The following is a 15,181-nucleotide window of genomic DNA, read 5'->3' on the forward strand; positions in this document are numbered from 1 at the left end:
TAGAATTGGAAGCAGGCTCTAGGCTCTGAGTTGTCAGCACAGAGCCCAGTACGGGGCACAAACCATGCGATTATGACCTGAGCCGAAGTCCAAAGCCAGTTGCGTATTGCTTAACCTACAGAGCCACCCACCAGCCGCCCCTTGCGAAGTTTTGTTTTGTTTTGCTTTTATTTATTTAATCTCTACACCCAAAATGGGGCTGTGACAACCCTGAGATTAAGAGTCACACACTCCTCTGAGCCAGCCAGATGCTCACCCCTTAAAAAAATTTTTTTTAATGTTTATTTTTGAGAGAGAGAAAGAGAGCATGAGCAGGGGAGTGGCAGAGAGAGACGCACACACACACAATCTGAAGCAGGCTCCAGGCTCCGAGCAGTCAGCACAGAGCCCGATGCAGGACTCGAAGTTGTGAACTGTGAGATCATGACCTGAGCCAAAGTCAGACGCTCAATTGACTGAGCGACCCAGGCGTCCAGTTTTTTCAATTTTTTTTAATGTTTATTTTTGAGAGAACACGTGAGAGCAAGGGAGGGACAGAGAGAGGGGGACAGAGGATATGAAGTGGGCTCTGTGCTGACAACAGAGAGCCCCATGTGGGCTTCGAACTTTCAAACTGTGAGATTATGACCTGAGCCGAAGTCAGATGCTTAACCAATTGAGCCACCCAGGCACACCGCCCTCCCCCCACCCCCCCAATCCCTTTTTAAAATCAAGCTAGTGCTGGGGCGCCTGGGTGGCTCAGTCAGTTGAGCGTCCGACTTCAGCTCAGGTCATGATCTCACAGTCCGTGAGTTTGAGCCCCGTGTTGGGCTCTGTGCTGACAGCTCAGAGCCTGGAGACTGCTTCGGATTCTGTGTCTCCCTCTCTCTGACCCTCCCCCGTTCATGCTCTGTCTCTCTCTGTCTCAAAAATAAATAAAACCTTTAAAAAATTTTTTTTAAAAATTAAAAAAAAATAAATAAAATCAAGCTACTGCTTCTATTATATGTCTCCTCTTTTATAAATTCTTATGACACCTCTTTACGTCTTCTCTGCTTCTTAGGGTCCTGTACCTCCAGTCAGGCCTTGGCCATTACAACAATACTTCTTCCTGAGACCCTTGTGGTGTGCCATGTGCAGTTCAGTAATACTTTGCTAGACATTCCAGCAAGCAAAGTCTTCCATGTCCATGCAGGTTTCAGCATGGAAAGAGGTAGGTCCCATCCCTTGAGTCTGGTGCCCTTGCTCCCATCTTTGTACAGTCATCACTTCTTATTGGATTGCATTTATACTTTACAGTTTCATCTGCTGTAGAACTGTGGAACCTTTCTCAAGCGACATTTTTGTTCACTCCATCCAATAATGTTCAACATGTCCCTAGAACACCCACCCTGTGCTTTTCTTTTGTCATTTACTGTTTTCTTCTTTGCTGGTCCCTGTTACTGCTGGGCTTTTTATCCCCAGCAAGTAGCAGTGTTTGAATGTTTATTGTTGAACTGAAGGATATTCCAAGCAGAGTAAATGAACTAGCATGAAGTAGAAATAGGCATGACATTGGAATGGTTTCATATAAATCAACTGATGTAAAATGAGGATTTGTGTCAAACACAGGCACAAGTAGGATAGTGCTACAGCCCAGGCGCCTGTCCTGCAAGGCCAGCAGTGCCGTGCGAGTAACAAGCAGCTACTGAAGGCAGGCTCCCTCAGCACACCGGTGGGCACTGAGAACACCCGGTGCCAGGACAGGTGCTGGATGTACAACAGGGAGCAAGACAGGGCTTTGTACCGTCACTAGTGCTGCACAGGGTGATCCATCACAGAATAGAGGCCACACGGGATGCTGCAGAGTCCGAAGGAGGAGGGGCATCTGACTCCTTAGATGGGGGAGGGAGGGTTAGAGTTTGGTTTTACAGAGAAAGGGCCTGTGGAAAGGTGACGAGGAGTGAGCTAGGTATGAAGAGGCCAGGATATCCCAGGCAACAGAGAGCCTGGAGCTTGGCAGGACACAGAATGGAGACGGAGCAGTGGGAGGCAAGGAGGGGAGGCCGGTGAAAGGGCCACTGCAGTAACCCAGGCATGAACTGATGAGGTGGCAGCCCAGAGTCCCAGGGGGGTACTAACAGAGGGGTAGGCGTCAGAGACATTTCGGAGGATGAGTTATAGGAAGATTTGGAGAACGACTGGATATAGGAATGAAGGAAAGGGTATCTGTCAAAAGACAACGGAGTTTGAGCACGGGTAACTAAACAATACTATTGCCAGAAGTAAGGCCATCGAGATATGGTTTGACAGAGACGTGCCTAAACGACGCGCAAAGCGTCTTTCACAGACCCTCTCCTGATCTCAGCTGCTCTTGGTTATTACTTCATTCTATATCCCCTTAATGTCCCTGTTTGCACTGTGGTATTTACTACTCCCTGATATGTTGACTTACGCGACGAGTTCAGCTGTGGGTGCCGGGGACTGTGTTTTCCTCTGGCATCCTCCTCACCAGTGGCCAGTAGTCTGCTAATAGCGGAGAAAGTGGAGTTCACGTTTTCTTCTGAATTTGCTTCCTATTCTAAGTCAGCTCAGCAGAGCCTCTGAACCTTCCTGCCCAGTGTTTCATCTTTTTTTCAGGTGCTTATGTCTGCCTGATCAAGGTCCGACCCCAGTCAGAAGGGCTGCTCCAGGCCCTGAGCGTGGCTGACACCTCAGTCTACGGGTGGGCCACACTGGTCAGTGAACGCAGCAAGAACGGAATGCAAAGAACCCTCATTCCTTTCATCCCAGCCTTTTACGTCAACCAGTCAGAATTGGTTCTTAGCCACAGACAGGATGTCGGGGAGATAAGAGTGCTGGGGGTGGACAGAGTTCTGGAGAAGCTAGAGGTATGTGAAGTACTGATCCAAAACATAACCGAAATCAGGGTTTTGAAAAAGGAGTCTTTATTCCTAGTCCAAGAGCGAAGGAACAGTCATTGAATGACCTGATAAAACTCAACACGGGGAGTTCTTAAAACAGAAGGAAGAAAACCTGTCCCCTTCACAATGCCAGGGGACTCTGAGTGCAAAATTTAGGTCATGAGCTGCCAGTCTGGAAGAGAATGCCAGTGCCATCTGTAAACAATCTTTAGGATTCTAGGTTGAAACTTGTTTGAAGGCTATTTCCTCACAGTTTATTTTCTTCCCTCATCTACTGTAACACACCTGAGTGAAAAAGCAGACGACCGGGGCACCTGGGTGGCTCAGCCAGTTGGGCGTCCGACTTCGGCTCAGGTCATCATCTCACCGTTTGTGAGTTCGAGCCCCACGTCAAGCTCTGTGCTGACAGCCCAGAGCCTGGAGCCTGCTTCACATTCTGTGTCTCCCTCGCTCTCTGCCCCTCCCCCGTTCACCCTCTGTCTCTCTCGCTCTCAAAATAAAACATTCAACAAAAAAATTAAAAAAAAAAAAAGCAGACGACTTACTGTCAGGTTGCTAACTAGGAATACAGGGCTCTTACTGTATGTGTAAGACTGGAATGCAATACTGACACAAAACTGATTTTCTTCTGTCAAGTGCCATTTTATCTTTTCTCCAAGGTCTTCCCCAGCTCCCCAGTTCTAGTGGTCTCTGGCCACAGGCACTCTTCCCTCACACCTGGCCTGGTGGTCTACCCCGTGAGAGTGGTCAACTTCACCTCCCTCCAGCAGACGTCACCCGTTTTCATCAACATTTGCTGTGTGCTCACCAGTCAAAGTGAGGCTGTGGTAGTGAGAGCTCTGAAGGAGAAGTCTGGTGCAGGTGAGCACTGGGGGGCCCTGCTTACAATCCAGAGGAGTTGGGACCATCTAAGTGTTTCTCAGTTTAGTTCATGAGAAACATTCAGCCACCTGAGCAAGATTACTCAAACTACCTGGGGCACGGATCTTTAATCTCCAAATCTACACAAAATAGAACCTTCGCGCAGCTTACTGATCACCGAGAGATGTTCTACGTAACTTACGTAGTGAAGAGTAGTTATGTCAGTTTAACATGAGCTTCTCCGCGCTGTTAAATGTACTACTTTTAAACCTCTTGATAAATGTTTCTTCAAAAGTTGCTGGCAGGTCTTTTTGCATCAGGCAAGAGACAAAGGATGATAAACCTAGAAGTCTTAGCTTTCCAAAATGCTGATTCTAGCCGTTACCCAGTTTGGAAACTGTGCCAGGTATGGCTGGGATGGGAACACATGTAGTCATTGAAAAGTGTTAGGAGAGCCAAAGAATCATCCTCCTTGTATCGTCACCTCTACTTGCATATCCCTCCAGAGAAACTGGTCTTTGAATTTACTGGGTGTGAATTGGACTGGACCCTACCTAGTTCAACTCCAGTGGGAGGAAGGTCTGTTTCGGCAAGCACCTGAGATGTACTGGTCATGTCCTAAGTGCATTTTATATGCATTTTATTCTCTCATAACTCTGAGGTGAATGTTTCTCCCTTTAAGGGTTGAGGAAATGGAGATGTTCGGGTTCCCAGCACTAGAAACAATTCTCAACTCTAACCTGTGTTCTTTCTTGTTGTTTCTAAATCTAGAGTTAATGGGTTTCTGCAAAAGCCCATGGATGGAATTCAAGGTGCCGATGACCTTCAATGGGGGGAAATATTGCACCTTTATTTTCAATTAACTTCTAACTGAACGTTAGTATTTCCACTGACTTTATGAATATAGGCAACAGACCACAGTAACAGCAGTACGTGTGACTTTGTCACCAACAGAATTCAGATATTGTCATGTTCCAATTATTAAAGTTCTCTTCAAAATTACATAAAAATTATAGTTGTTATTAGGTCTGAGGTTAGATCTTTCTTGTTGCTGGAGCATGTTATTATATTACAAAAAGGCGTTTTAACGTTTTTGTTAAGTGTTTAACATAGCTATGTTACAAAAGTTTTTTCCACCTTGGTTAACTTTGATATAATTGGTTTCTTTTTTAATGTTTATTTTTGAGAGAGTGTGAGGGAGAGAGAATTGGGGGGGGGGGGTGGCGGGCAGAGAGGGAGACACAGAATCTGAAGCAGGCTAAGGTTTGAGCTGTCAGCACAGAGCCTGAAGTGGTGCTCGACATGGCCTGAGCCGCAGGAGATGCTCCACCCAGGTGTCCCATAATTGGTTTCCTTTATTCCTACATATTTTGTTTTGCATTTGAAAACATTCCGATAGGATCCACAGGCCAAGTCGTGCACAGCACAATGGTTAAGAACCCCTGCATTTCTCAGAGACCAGAGGGACCAGTGGGACTAACACAACCTTGCAAACGGGTGGGTAGGAGTGGTCAAAGATCCAACCCAGCCTTCAGCTCATTCACACAAGTATTTGAGTGCCCATGGGCATATGCCAGGCATGGTACCTACTGCAGAAATCAGAGTTAAGACAGAGCCTGATTGGGGAGACAATTAGTTTGGTGTAGCCAGAGCAAAGGGGCACTAGAAAGGCTGTTAAATGTCACCCAGGTTTTATCTTGACTCTTACCCTGTAAACATTGCAAGCCAAAAGCTTTCAACAGTGGGACCTGATCAAGGGTTAGTGTAGAGAATTTTGTTTTTAGTGCATCTATATTTAAGGCAATGTAACTGTTCTTCGGAGAGAAGCGGTTTGCAAACAGTTCTGAAACAAAGTCCCAGGAGAGGGAAGACCAGTTACAAGTCCAGAGGTTAGAGGGCCTATACCAGGGATGCAAAATAAGAACCAGGTAGAGAAGACCTAAAGTTCAAGGAGTTTGGTGGGGTAGGAGTTCATTTGTGGACACTGAAGAATTTGAAATAACCAAAGTCAGATGCCAAGTGTGCTTCAAAAACAGGTTTTATTGGGGACAAATCAGAATGTTCCCTAGAAAGGAGATCCTGAGTAAAAAAGGACAAGGGGACCCATGGGATTTAAGAGGCGGTTGGTGATGCAAAGAGAGGTTTCAGGTTAGAGGGATTAGAACTACAAGTTCAGGGGCGCCTGGGTGGCTCAGTCGGTTAAGTGTCCAACTTCAGCTCAGGTCATGATCTCACGTTCAAGCCCCAGGGTCTGTTCTGAGAGCTGAGAGCCTGGAGCCTGCTTCGGATTCTTTGTCTCCCTCTCTCTCTGACCCTCCCTGCTCATGCCTCTGTCTCTTTCCCTCAAAAGTAAATAAACATTAAAAAAAAAACCTACAGGTTCAGTCGCCACAACCACAAACCTGGTGAAGAGAAGCAAGTCGCTTGGAGTTAAATAAAGTACACAGAAAAGGTTAACGGACATTTTAAGGTAGCAGAGTGTTTAAATGCCCGTTTGTAAGTGGAGAAATTACAAGGTTCATGGATTGCCATGTATTACCTAGGAGACAGGAGCAAGCCAAAAACAGGTAGAGGAGCCAAGTACACAACCTACCTCTTTTTTGAGAGCTTCTGCTGGATACCCATGACCACGCGTTAAGTACAGCAACCTGCCCTGAATGCTTTTAACTGTGACCTTGTTTTGTTCTGACCAACGCACAGATCAATGTGAAGATTCCAGTGTCCTCCAGAAGTTCCTGGGTTCTCACCAGACCATCCTCTTTACCCTCTTTGCAGTGCTAGCTTCAACAGCTTTTGTTTTTCTAGGTAAGGAGCCCTTACATTCAGCACCGTGGACTTTTGACTTAAAAAACTGCCTTCGGGGGCGCCTGGGTGGCTCGGTCGGTTAAGTGTCCGACTTCGGGTCAGGTCATGATCTCACTGCCCGTGAGTTCGAGCCCCGCGTCGGGCTCTGTGCTGACCGCTCAGAGCCTGGAGCCTGTTTCAGATTCTGTGTCTCCCTCTCTCTCTGCCCCTCCCCTGTTCATGCTCTGTCTCTCTCTGTCTCAAAAATAAATAAATGTTGAAAAAAAAATTTAAAAAAAAAAACTGCCTTCATTTAATTTCACCAACTATCGAGAATAAAAATCAGCTGCTTATCACGTCACTCATGACAAGCAGTTGCAACTCATTCAGCCTTCTCAGCGCTAGTCACCTAGCGGATGGAAGGTCCTGCTCAACTTCCCACCAAGAAGCAGTAAACTGCATGTGACACACCCCACCCAGAAGTGGAAACCACTGCTGAACCTGGAGAAAATGGCTCGTTTTGCTCAAATTCAGAGCTATTCTAGATGAAACAGAAACTTAACACGCTATGGTCTATACCTGCATTTTCCTCTCACCTTTTTAAAGTTGAAACTTCTGAGAAAGAGCGCGTACACGCGCGTGCACGAGTGGGGGAGGGGCAGAGAGAGAAGACAGAGGCGGAGAATCCCAAGCAGGCTCTGCACTGTCAGTGTGGAGCCCACCTTGGGGCTCAAATCCACGAAACCAGATGACCTGAGCCAAAATCAAGAGGTGGACACTTGAGTGACTGAGCCACCCGGGCACCCCTGAATTGAAATACTTCTAAAATCACTGGAATGAAAAGTTCCTATACTCTTCTTACTAACTCAAAGCATTATTCACTTTTCATAGAAGTACTTAAATATTTTGAGTTAAACTTGCTTAGTAGGGTTTTTTTCCAACAAAAACAGATCTGCCTCTGGTGACCTCTCTCCCTTGTTCTTTTTCTAGCATACAATGCCTTCTTAAACAAGTTACAGACAGTTCCAGTGGTTTACGTACCAACCCTAGGAGCACCACAACCAGGTAAACAATCAGCACCCTCACCTTTGAAAAGCTCAAATATCCAGGTCTATTCATCTCTCTTCCCGCTTGATTTCTAGGTTTTGTCCCCACACGTTCTCCCCCACCTTTCATGAGTCCACAGTCCCCACCGGTCCAGAATCGGCTGCAACACTGGCTGTGGAGTGTACGGCACTAACGTTCACTTGGACACGTCCCCTGAACTGTAGACGACTGGAGATTTCTGGCCCTAGACCAGGAGCCATAAGCCCCCAAACAAGGCTTCTGAGAATTATAAAAGGTTTTAAGCTATTCTACACTAACGTGTGCCAGACTGGGTTTTTTTAGTAGTTTATTTTGAGAGAGCATGCATGCCTGCAAAAGTGAATGGTGGGAGGAGCAGAGAGAGGAGAGAATCCCAAGCAGGCTCCATGCTGACAGCAGGGGGCCTGATGCCAGCCTTGGATCCATGAGATCAGGACCGAGTCAAGATCAAGACTCAGATGCTTAACTGACTGAGCCACCCAGCCGCCCCTGGCTGTCTTTTAGAGATCAACTGCTAGTTCCGAATTCTAAGAAAATATACAAGTGAAAGAAATGCCTCATATATAGTATCTCAGATTTTTATCAGGCTCTTAAGACGGACTCAGTGAGCCCAGCTGGATAGAAAGGTCCCAAAGGGACCTTTTAAGTGCTTGGTCACTTACTTGCCCCAATTAACTCTTAGCAGTCCACTCTTCTGGCTGTCCCTCAATACTTGAGACAGGAACTTCCTAGCAGTAAAACCAAGACAATAAACAGAACGTATCCAAAATCTGTTTATTGGGATAGTTCCCCACTCATGTCGACTCAGGGTGCGTTTAGTGCTGCTTCCGTCTGAAGGAGCATCCTGCAAGGAAAAGGTTCAGAGGTCACCGGACGGCAGCGTCGTTGCCGCTGCGCCCCACTGGCTCTCCTCGGACGTCCCGCGGGGAGCTCGCAGTCGCTGGCTCCCGTGTTGCGCCTCCTCCCCCGTCGTCCCCGCTTTAGACTGGAGCGTCCGAGACTAAGAAGGAACATGAGGTTCCCGAAACTTTTCCGGGGCGAGGCGGGTAGATGGAGTCGACTTTCAAGCAAGGAAAGCACGACCCTCCCTCTAAAGCTCGCGACAAAGTGAGGACACCGCGCAGCGGCTCACCTTCTGTGAGCCTTGCTTTTCCTCCTGTCGGCTGGCACAGGACGGTGGAGCAGCCCACACACAGCACCACCGTCTGCGCGTGGCTGAACACGGTGGTGATTTTGTAGCACCCTGCGAACCAACAAGCGGGGAGTCGAGGCCAGCCCGGCCCCCGGCCCCCGGCCCCCGGCCCCCACCCCGCGCCGGCCGCCCCGGGACCCTGAGCGGCCCCCGCCCCCGGCCCTCACCCGGGCACTTCACGTCCATGAAGTAGGAGTTGGGGCTCTGCACCAGGCGCTTCTTCTTGTGCTTCCTCTTCTCCTCTTCCGGGGACGGGTGCAGGAGGTCCTTCGCGAGCTGCGGGAGGCAGACGGGCGCGGTCAGGGCGGCGGCGGGCCCCGGGCGGCAGCGGTTCCACCAGCAGCAGCAGCAGCAGCAGCAGCCCGCGCCGCCCGGCGTCCGCAGCGGGGCCGCCATCTTACCGCCGCCCCGGGCCGCGCGGCCCCCGCCCCCGGCGCCCCGGGCCCGAGCCCCGGAGCCCGCGGCCGGCCCCCGCTGCCCGTCCGCGGCGCAGGGGCGCGAGCGCGCGCGGGCGGCGAGGGCTCCGCCGGGACGCGGGCCGAGGAACTCACGGGCATGTTCTCGTGGGCAGGTCGTCACCGCCGGAAAGGAGCGAAAGCGGAAATCCTGCCGCTTATATCCGCCGCCCGCCGGAAGTGACGCGCGCGCGCCCGGCCGCCATGCCGGGGTCCGCGCGCCGCCCGTGGCTGGAGCGGACGCCTCCCGCCCGGCCTGCCGAGGGGGCTGCGGCGCGACCCCAGCCAGGCCCTGCCCTTCTCGACTTCCTCCGTGCTCCCCAGCTGGTTTCCTTTGCCATGTTAACACCGCAGGAATGTAGACACGGCGGAAGCCCTCGTCCTGGTTCCCACCTCCTCGCCTACCCTCTTAACCGCTGTGAGGTTTTTTGTTGTGTCCTCCCAGCCTTTCTCCTCTGACGGCGGTCCCGTCAAGTACTCGGGTGCTCCCCGCGGCGAGTCCATCCACGACCGCCGTCAGGTCGCCCCCTCCCCGTCCCCTCGCGGCCCGCGCGGTACCGCCCACCCTCTGCAGTGCGCGCGCGGGGACGGCCGCGTTGGGACCCGTGCGACACACAGACGTGCCTGGGACAGTGTTTGCTCCTGTGGCGCGGGTGCCGCCCGCGGGGCGTCGTGCAGCCTGGCGCCGGTGAGGGACGGGCGCACTTTGTTCTCAGCGCCCCGCTCGCGGCCCAGAAAGTCCCGTGAGGAAGTGACATTTAGGCCGAAATCTGAAGGACGTGGAGTCCACCGTGCGACTGTCTGGGAGAAGCCAAAACCCGGGGCCGAAGGAGCGTGGCGTAGCTGAGCAGGGGGGAGGCGAGGCGGCCAGGGCGAGCTAAGGGCTGAGCGCACGGGCCTAGTCCAGGGAGACCTGAACCCCCGGGGCTGAGGAGGCCACATCCCGGCCAACGAAAAAGTAAAAGAACGGGCAGATTTGTGTCCGAACAGTCCGGGGGGATGGCAGCGTGATTTCAAGGACGGGTGCGAGACGGCCCGGCCGGGGGGAAGAAATAGGGAAACCGTGGAGTTTGTGGCACGGCTGGAAGGCCGACCGGGAGGCGAGAGGACGCGCAGAAGGGGACTGGCAGGGGGCCAGCAGAGGCACAGCCCGGACACTGTGCGCGGACGGCTCGACTGGCCCCTGTCGGAGACGCAGACGCTTTGCATACTGTGTTTCCACCGGCACCGACAGCCTGTGCCCGGATCGCCGTGTTCCCACGCTCCAGCGCCCCGGTGGCCTCGTCACAGCCTTTCCGCGAGGGATGAGGGCGCGGCCTCCGCTGTGTTCTCAACATGCGCGCCTCGTCGAAAGAACGAGGCCAGACATTTTCAGTCCCAAGCTCTGGCTTGTCGGAGAAACCGCACACGGTCCCAGTTGGAGGGCTGTTGCTAATGAAACCCCGAACGTGTCTCGGTCGAGACGGAGGGAGGGGTGCGGCGGGGCGGGCGCTGCGTGTTCACTCTGCTCCACCAGGGGGCAGACCCGCCCAACAAGTAGCCTTGTCTTCCAGAGCATCCCGCTCTTTTCAAACGGAGCTGGTCTCCCAACTGAGGGCTGGGAACACCAACACCGGAATTCGCGCGCCGCCCCTGCAAGGTTTCCGTCCCCTGAATCAGCCCCGAATTTTGTCAGCTCCCAGGGCCATCCCCACCTCCACCCTTCTTCCCGCAAAACTTTCCCTTTTCCCCTAATTCCTCTAAAGCTCGTCCTCCTCTGCTCATTTGGGTGAAACCTCTGGTTCCATTCACCCCAGCCTCCCTGGCCTAAGACTGCCAGAGTGAGATCAAAAGAGGGGAGTGATGGCAAGCCAGACGCTGTGTGGGTGGGAAATGGCCTGGGAGACGGGCCAGCCCGGGCCCGGGGAGCAGAAGGCCGGCCAGGCCCGGCTGCCGCGGCCGCGGGAGGAAAGGGGTGGGCGGGTAGGGGGTGGGGCCCAGAGGAGTGCCGCCTCCCCTCTATCCCGGAGCTTGGGCGGAGAGGGAGGAAAACTTCCTGGCCTGGGCTCCGGGCAGCTCCGTCCGCCAGCCCTCCGATCCCGCCTACCAGTGCCCGGAGCTTCCCCACCCCTCCCCCGGCTCCCCAGTGTCCGCCATGGCCAAAGCCTACGACCACCTCTTCAAGTTGCTGCTGATCGGGGACTCGGGGGTGGGCAAGACTTGTCTGATCATTCGCTTTGCAGAAGACAACTTCAACAACACTTACATCTCCACTATCGGTGAGCCCACTGGCCATATCCCAGAGCCCCTAATCCCGTATGACCTCATCCTCAGGCTCCCAGATTACTCGTGGCCCCACTCTTTACCACCCCCCACCCTCCACCCCCCACCCCTCCTTAGAGTGAGGCTTCTGAACTCTAGCCTCCCAACCCCTGACTCAGACCCATCCGTGGAGCATATCTCTGGATGGTACCCAACCTCTAAACTGTCTGAGGCCTCCAGGTAACTTCTCAGCTGTGCCAGCTCCTGGGGTTCCCGGGACCACCCTTCTCCCTCACCTCCCCAAATGCACATGAACCCTTCTCGATTTCCTGCTCCACTCCTCTCCCCCACCCCCACCCACCTCCCTGTATTTCCTGTAACCCCTCTCCCTGAAGGCGGCTTCCAGTTCCGCCAGCCTCTTTCTGCCCCGCTGAGTTTCAGACTCCCCCATTGCATCCCCACTGTACCAAATTACTTCCCAGTCTCCCTGCCCCTCAACTTAACTGGGGGTTTGGGGTGGGGGGGGGGTGGAACAAAGTGGCTGGGTGTGCTGGAGGATGGCCCAAGGACTGGAACCGTGAATATGCAGTCAGCCAGGCAAGGACGGTGGGAGTGGGGGGACTTTTGGGGGCTCTGAGTCAGCCTGGTGACTCAGGCTCCTCCCTAGGCTCCCAACCGGCTCTGGGGAGGTGCCCAAGTTTCCACCAAGAACACTGCCTCCCCTCCTCCCCTCTTGTCTTTCTTCATCTTCTCTGGCCTGGGAAATAAAACGAGGGGAATCTCAAGACAATTCTGGTTAGAAAAGGGAAGGAAAATGCCTCTCTATCCTAGTTCAGTCTCAGGAGAAATCTTATTTATCCTCAGATTTCTTGCTTGCAAGCCCAGCCTACTAGTTAACTCACACAGACTGGCATCAGCTACCTTTTTCCTGGCTCTTCATCCTATATGGCTGGAGCGTAGACGGTAGTTCTAGGAAAACAGAAAGGAAAAGGAATCTAAAAGTAATATTCTGGGGGAGACACTGAATTCTGAGAGTTGTCACCTGGTTGGCTGAGTGGATCCAAGAGGTGCCTTAAGCCTCCCTGCAGAATTTCCATCACTACCCCCTCCCACATCCATAAAATCCATGTAAAAACAAGATGCTTGCTACCCAAATACAGGTTTGAGAAAAGTCTCTTAGTTTTATACGTGCAACAAAGTTGCTTCCCAAGTGCACCCCTGCACAGTTTCTAGCCCTGCTGCTGCTCCATGCCGGGTCTCCCCTGCACGCCCTCCTCGTCCCTGCAGAGTCTCAGCCTGAGTGATATATATATGCTCCACTCGTAGGAATCGACTTCAAGATCCGCACTGTGGATATAGAGGGGAAGAAGATCAAATTGCAGGTCTGGTGAGTGAACCCCCAGGACCGCTGGCCACAAACCCTCGTTTACCTCCTGTCACCCTTTCCCTTCCATTTGCCTCATGTCTCTCCCTTTCCCCACAGCTCCTTCCGGTACTTCTCCATTTCCCGTCGCCTTGCTCAGACGTCCTTCCATCCCTCTTCCTGCTCACTCAACTATTTATTTTCAGCTTTCTTGTAACTCTCTTGCCTCTCCTGGCTCCAGAGCATTCTCTGAACTTGACAAATGTCTGCAGGGCTGTCACATGGAAATGACATTAAAGCAGGTGAGCAGCAAATGGCAGAACTAAGACCTGACTCTGTCTGTGCGCTCCCTGAATTACCTCAAGCCCAGAAAGCCGAAGATAGAGGGCTGGGCTGTCACAGGACGCCCGGGACTCCAAAGGTGTGCAAGTGGCTGGTGGCCTGAGAGAGGTGTTAAGATGCAACAGATAAGAGCGGGTTGTGGTTCAAGTTCTGGCTCTGCTGTGGAAGGACTTTCATTAGTTGTTTAGCCTCTCCAAATCTGCGTCCTCGTTTGTAAAATAAGGACAGTAGAACGTGTCTCACAAGTGTAGGGTGAAGATTAGCAGTGCTCGCACAGAGTAATCCTGCAACAAATAAACCCGAGACCTTGTTCCCAGCTGTCTTACCTTCTTTTCCTCCTTTACTGTTTTCTGATTCTGTTCCTTTCAGCCCCCACTCTGTTGCAGAAGCTAAATTCTTAGCAGGGGGGATTCTCTCTTCGGAGAGCTGTTCCCTCTGTGCCGCCCCACAAACGTTCCGCCTCTTCAGGGACACGGCTGGCCAGGAGCGATTCAAGACGATCACCACCGCCTACTACCGCGGGGCCATGGTACGGGGTGTGGGTCTGGACAAGGGGTGAGGCGGTAGACTGCAGGGTTCTGAGAACCACGGGCCGCAGGGTCGGGTAGGGACGGTGTCAGGGTTATAGTGTGGGATGTGGAAGGCCCCACCTGGACTAGTGATTAGATTCGTGGGTAGGACTTGCAGGGTCACTTGGAGGGGCAGGAAGCAGAAACGGGGGAATGTGGCCCAAGGCTCCATGGTGGATTCTTGCCATCTCCCAGGGCATTATCCTAGTGTATGACATCACAGATGAGAAATCCTTCGAGAACATTCAGAACTGGATGAAAAGCATCAAAGAGGTGAAAACCATCCTGGAGAGACGGGGGACTGGGTAGAACCCGGAGGGTGAGGGGGCCGTGAAGGTGAGCAGGACCCAACTTTACTCCTCCTGCCCTTTTGCTCCCAGAATGCCTCTGCAGGGGTGCAGCGTCTGCTGCTGGGGAACAAGTGTGACATGGAGGCCAAGAGGAGAGTGCGGAAGGAGCAGGCCGATCAGGTGAGGCCCGGCTGGGCGGCCAAGGCGAGTTCGGACTCCAAGGGCTGCCTCCACCTTTATCCACCCGTCTCATCTCTCCACCCCACAGCTGGCTCGGGAGCATGGAATTCGATTCTTCGAGACGAGTGCCAAATCCAGCACAAATGTGGATGAGGTGAGACACACCCCATGCCTGCCCCCCACTCCCAGAGACGGCTGTTAGGCCGCCACCGTCCCCTCCAACCTGCTCTGACCAGTCACTGCTTTCCCCCGCAGGCTTTCAGCTCCCTGGCCCGGGACATCTTGCTCAAGTCAGGAGGCCGGAGATCGGTGAGTTGGTCGTGCTGGACTGAGCACAGCTGTGGGTGTGTGTCGTGTAAGGAGTGAACGCTGAGGAGGGGAGCGGTGCTAACACTGCCCGTGAGGGTGGGGCCCCTTCAAACAACGTACAATCTCAGACCCCGGCCAGCTGTTCCCACCCTGACCCCCGTGCGCTTCCACCTCTAGGGAAACAGCCACAGGCCCCCTGGCGCGGACCTGAGAGCTTGTGACAAGAAGAGCAGCAGCAGGTGCTCCCTCGGCTGAGGACCCGGGCCTGGACGCTGGGCCGAGGGCGGGCAGGTGGGGCTCAGGGGGTAGAGGTGGGTAGATGGCAGATGGCCGAGCGGGGAGCAAATGCAGAAGAAAAGGAGGAACGCGAGAGGAGAGAAGGTAGAATAGAGAGGCAGGGAGAGGCGAGGAGGAGAAAGATGGCAGGAAGTCAGAGAAGGTGAGGGGCAGGAAGGGAGGGAGGAGGGAAGCAAGGGCCCTGGGCGCCAGGCCCTCCCTGGACTTGTAAGGCAGACAGAAGTGTAAATAAACAGTTGGCTCGTCGTCGTTACCGGCTCAGGTTTTAGGGCCGTGTGAGGGGTGGGCTCGGTGATCCCTCTGAAGCTCTGATCCTACCACTCTGCATGG

At 53.0% G+C, this 15,181-nt stretch overlaps 3 protein-coding genes and 1 long non-coding RNA gene across 12 annotated transcripts in view; 2 read left to right on the forward strand and 2 right to left on the reverse strand.

The window, feature by feature from the left end:
- NUP210L (nucleoporin 210 like) overlaps window positions 1-7,887 on the forward strand; it is an 87,294-nt gene extending 79,407 nt beyond the window's left edge. For all 5 annotated transcript variants that reach the window (XM_042976953.1, XM_042976956.1, XM_042976955.1 and 2 more), the window contains 6 exons: window positions 1,043-1,192; window positions 2,599-2,849; window positions 3,542-3,743; window positions 6,444-6,548; window positions 7,518-7,592; window positions 7,670-7,887. In XM_042976953.1, the coding sequence (XP_042832887.1) occupies window positions 1,043-1,192; window positions 2,599-2,849; window positions 3,542-3,743; window positions 6,444-6,548; window positions 7,518-7,592; window positions 7,670-7,767 (881 nt within the window). In that variant the 3' untranslated portion in view covers window positions 7,768-7,887. The remainder of the gene's footprint in view (window positions 1-1,042; window positions 1,193-2,598; window positions 2,850-3,541; window positions 3,744-6,443; window positions 6,549-7,517; window positions 7,593-7,669) is intronic.
- Window positions 7,888-8,373: 486 nt separating this feature from the next.
- RPS27 (ribosomal protein S27) lies at window positions 8,374-9,779 on the reverse strand. Of its 2 annotated transcripts, none has more exons than XM_042976962.1 (4): window positions 9,666-9,779; window positions 8,973-9,081; window positions 8,746-8,856; window positions 8,374-8,457 (listed from the first exon to the last, which is right to left on the reverse strand). In XM_042976962.1, the coding sequence occupies exons 1-4, from the start codon at window positions 9,762-9,764 to the stop codon at window positions 8,429-8,431; spliced, it is 348 nt and encodes a 115-aa protein (XP_042832896.1). In that variant the 5' UTR covers window positions 9,765-9,779; the 3' UTR covers window positions 8,374-8,428. The 2 variants fall into 2 exon arrangements, with proteins under 2 accessions (XP_042832896.1, XP_042832897.1); XM_042976963.1 differs by lacking the exon at window positions 9,666-9,779 and adding an exon at window positions 9,357-9,429.
- RAB13 (RAB13, member RAS oncogene family) lies at window positions 9,442-15,100 on the forward strand. Of its 3 annotated transcripts, XM_042976960.1 has the most exons (9): window positions 9,442-10,899; window positions 11,483-11,518; window positions 12,828-12,888; window positions 13,675-13,735; window positions 13,971-14,048; window positions 14,156-14,245; window positions 14,334-14,399; window positions 14,501-14,554; window positions 14,732-15,100. In XM_042976960.1, the coding sequence occupies exons 1-9, from the start codon at window positions 10,596-10,598 to the stop codon at window positions 14,807-14,809; spliced, it is 828 nt and encodes a 275-aa protein (XP_042832894.1). In that variant the 5' UTR covers window positions 9,442-10,595; the 3' UTR covers window positions 14,810-15,100. The 3 variants fall into 3 exon arrangements, with proteins under 3 accessions (XP_042832894.1, XP_015395657.2, XP_015395658.1); XM_015540171.2 differs by lacking the exon at window positions 9,442-10,899 and having other exon boundaries at window positions 11,229-11,518; XM_015540172.2 differs by lacking the exons at window positions 9,442-10,899; window positions 11,483-11,518 and having other exon boundaries at window positions 12,828-12,883.
- Window positions 12,703-13,962, reverse strand: LOC122236026. Of its 2 annotated transcripts, none has more exons than XR_006214231.1 (3): window positions 13,533-13,962; window positions 12,932-13,138; window positions 12,703-12,848 (listed from the first exon to the last, which is right to left on the reverse strand). It is a non-coding gene; the product is annotated as an uncharacterized LOC122236026 (long non-coding RNA). The 2 variants fall into 2 exon arrangements; XR_006214230.1 differs by lacking the exon at window positions 13,533-13,962 and adding an exon at window positions 13,224-13,343.
- Window positions 15,101-15,181: the final 81 nt, after the last annotated feature.

This window comes from Panthera tigris, chromosome F3 (assembly GCF_018350195.1).
Source record: "Panthera tigris isolate Pti1 chromosome F3, P.tigris_Pti1_mat1.1, whole genome shotgun sequence".
In the NCBI taxonomy this organism is placed as follows: Eukaryota; Metazoa; Chordata; class Mammalia; order Carnivora; family Felidae; genus Panthera; species Panthera tigris.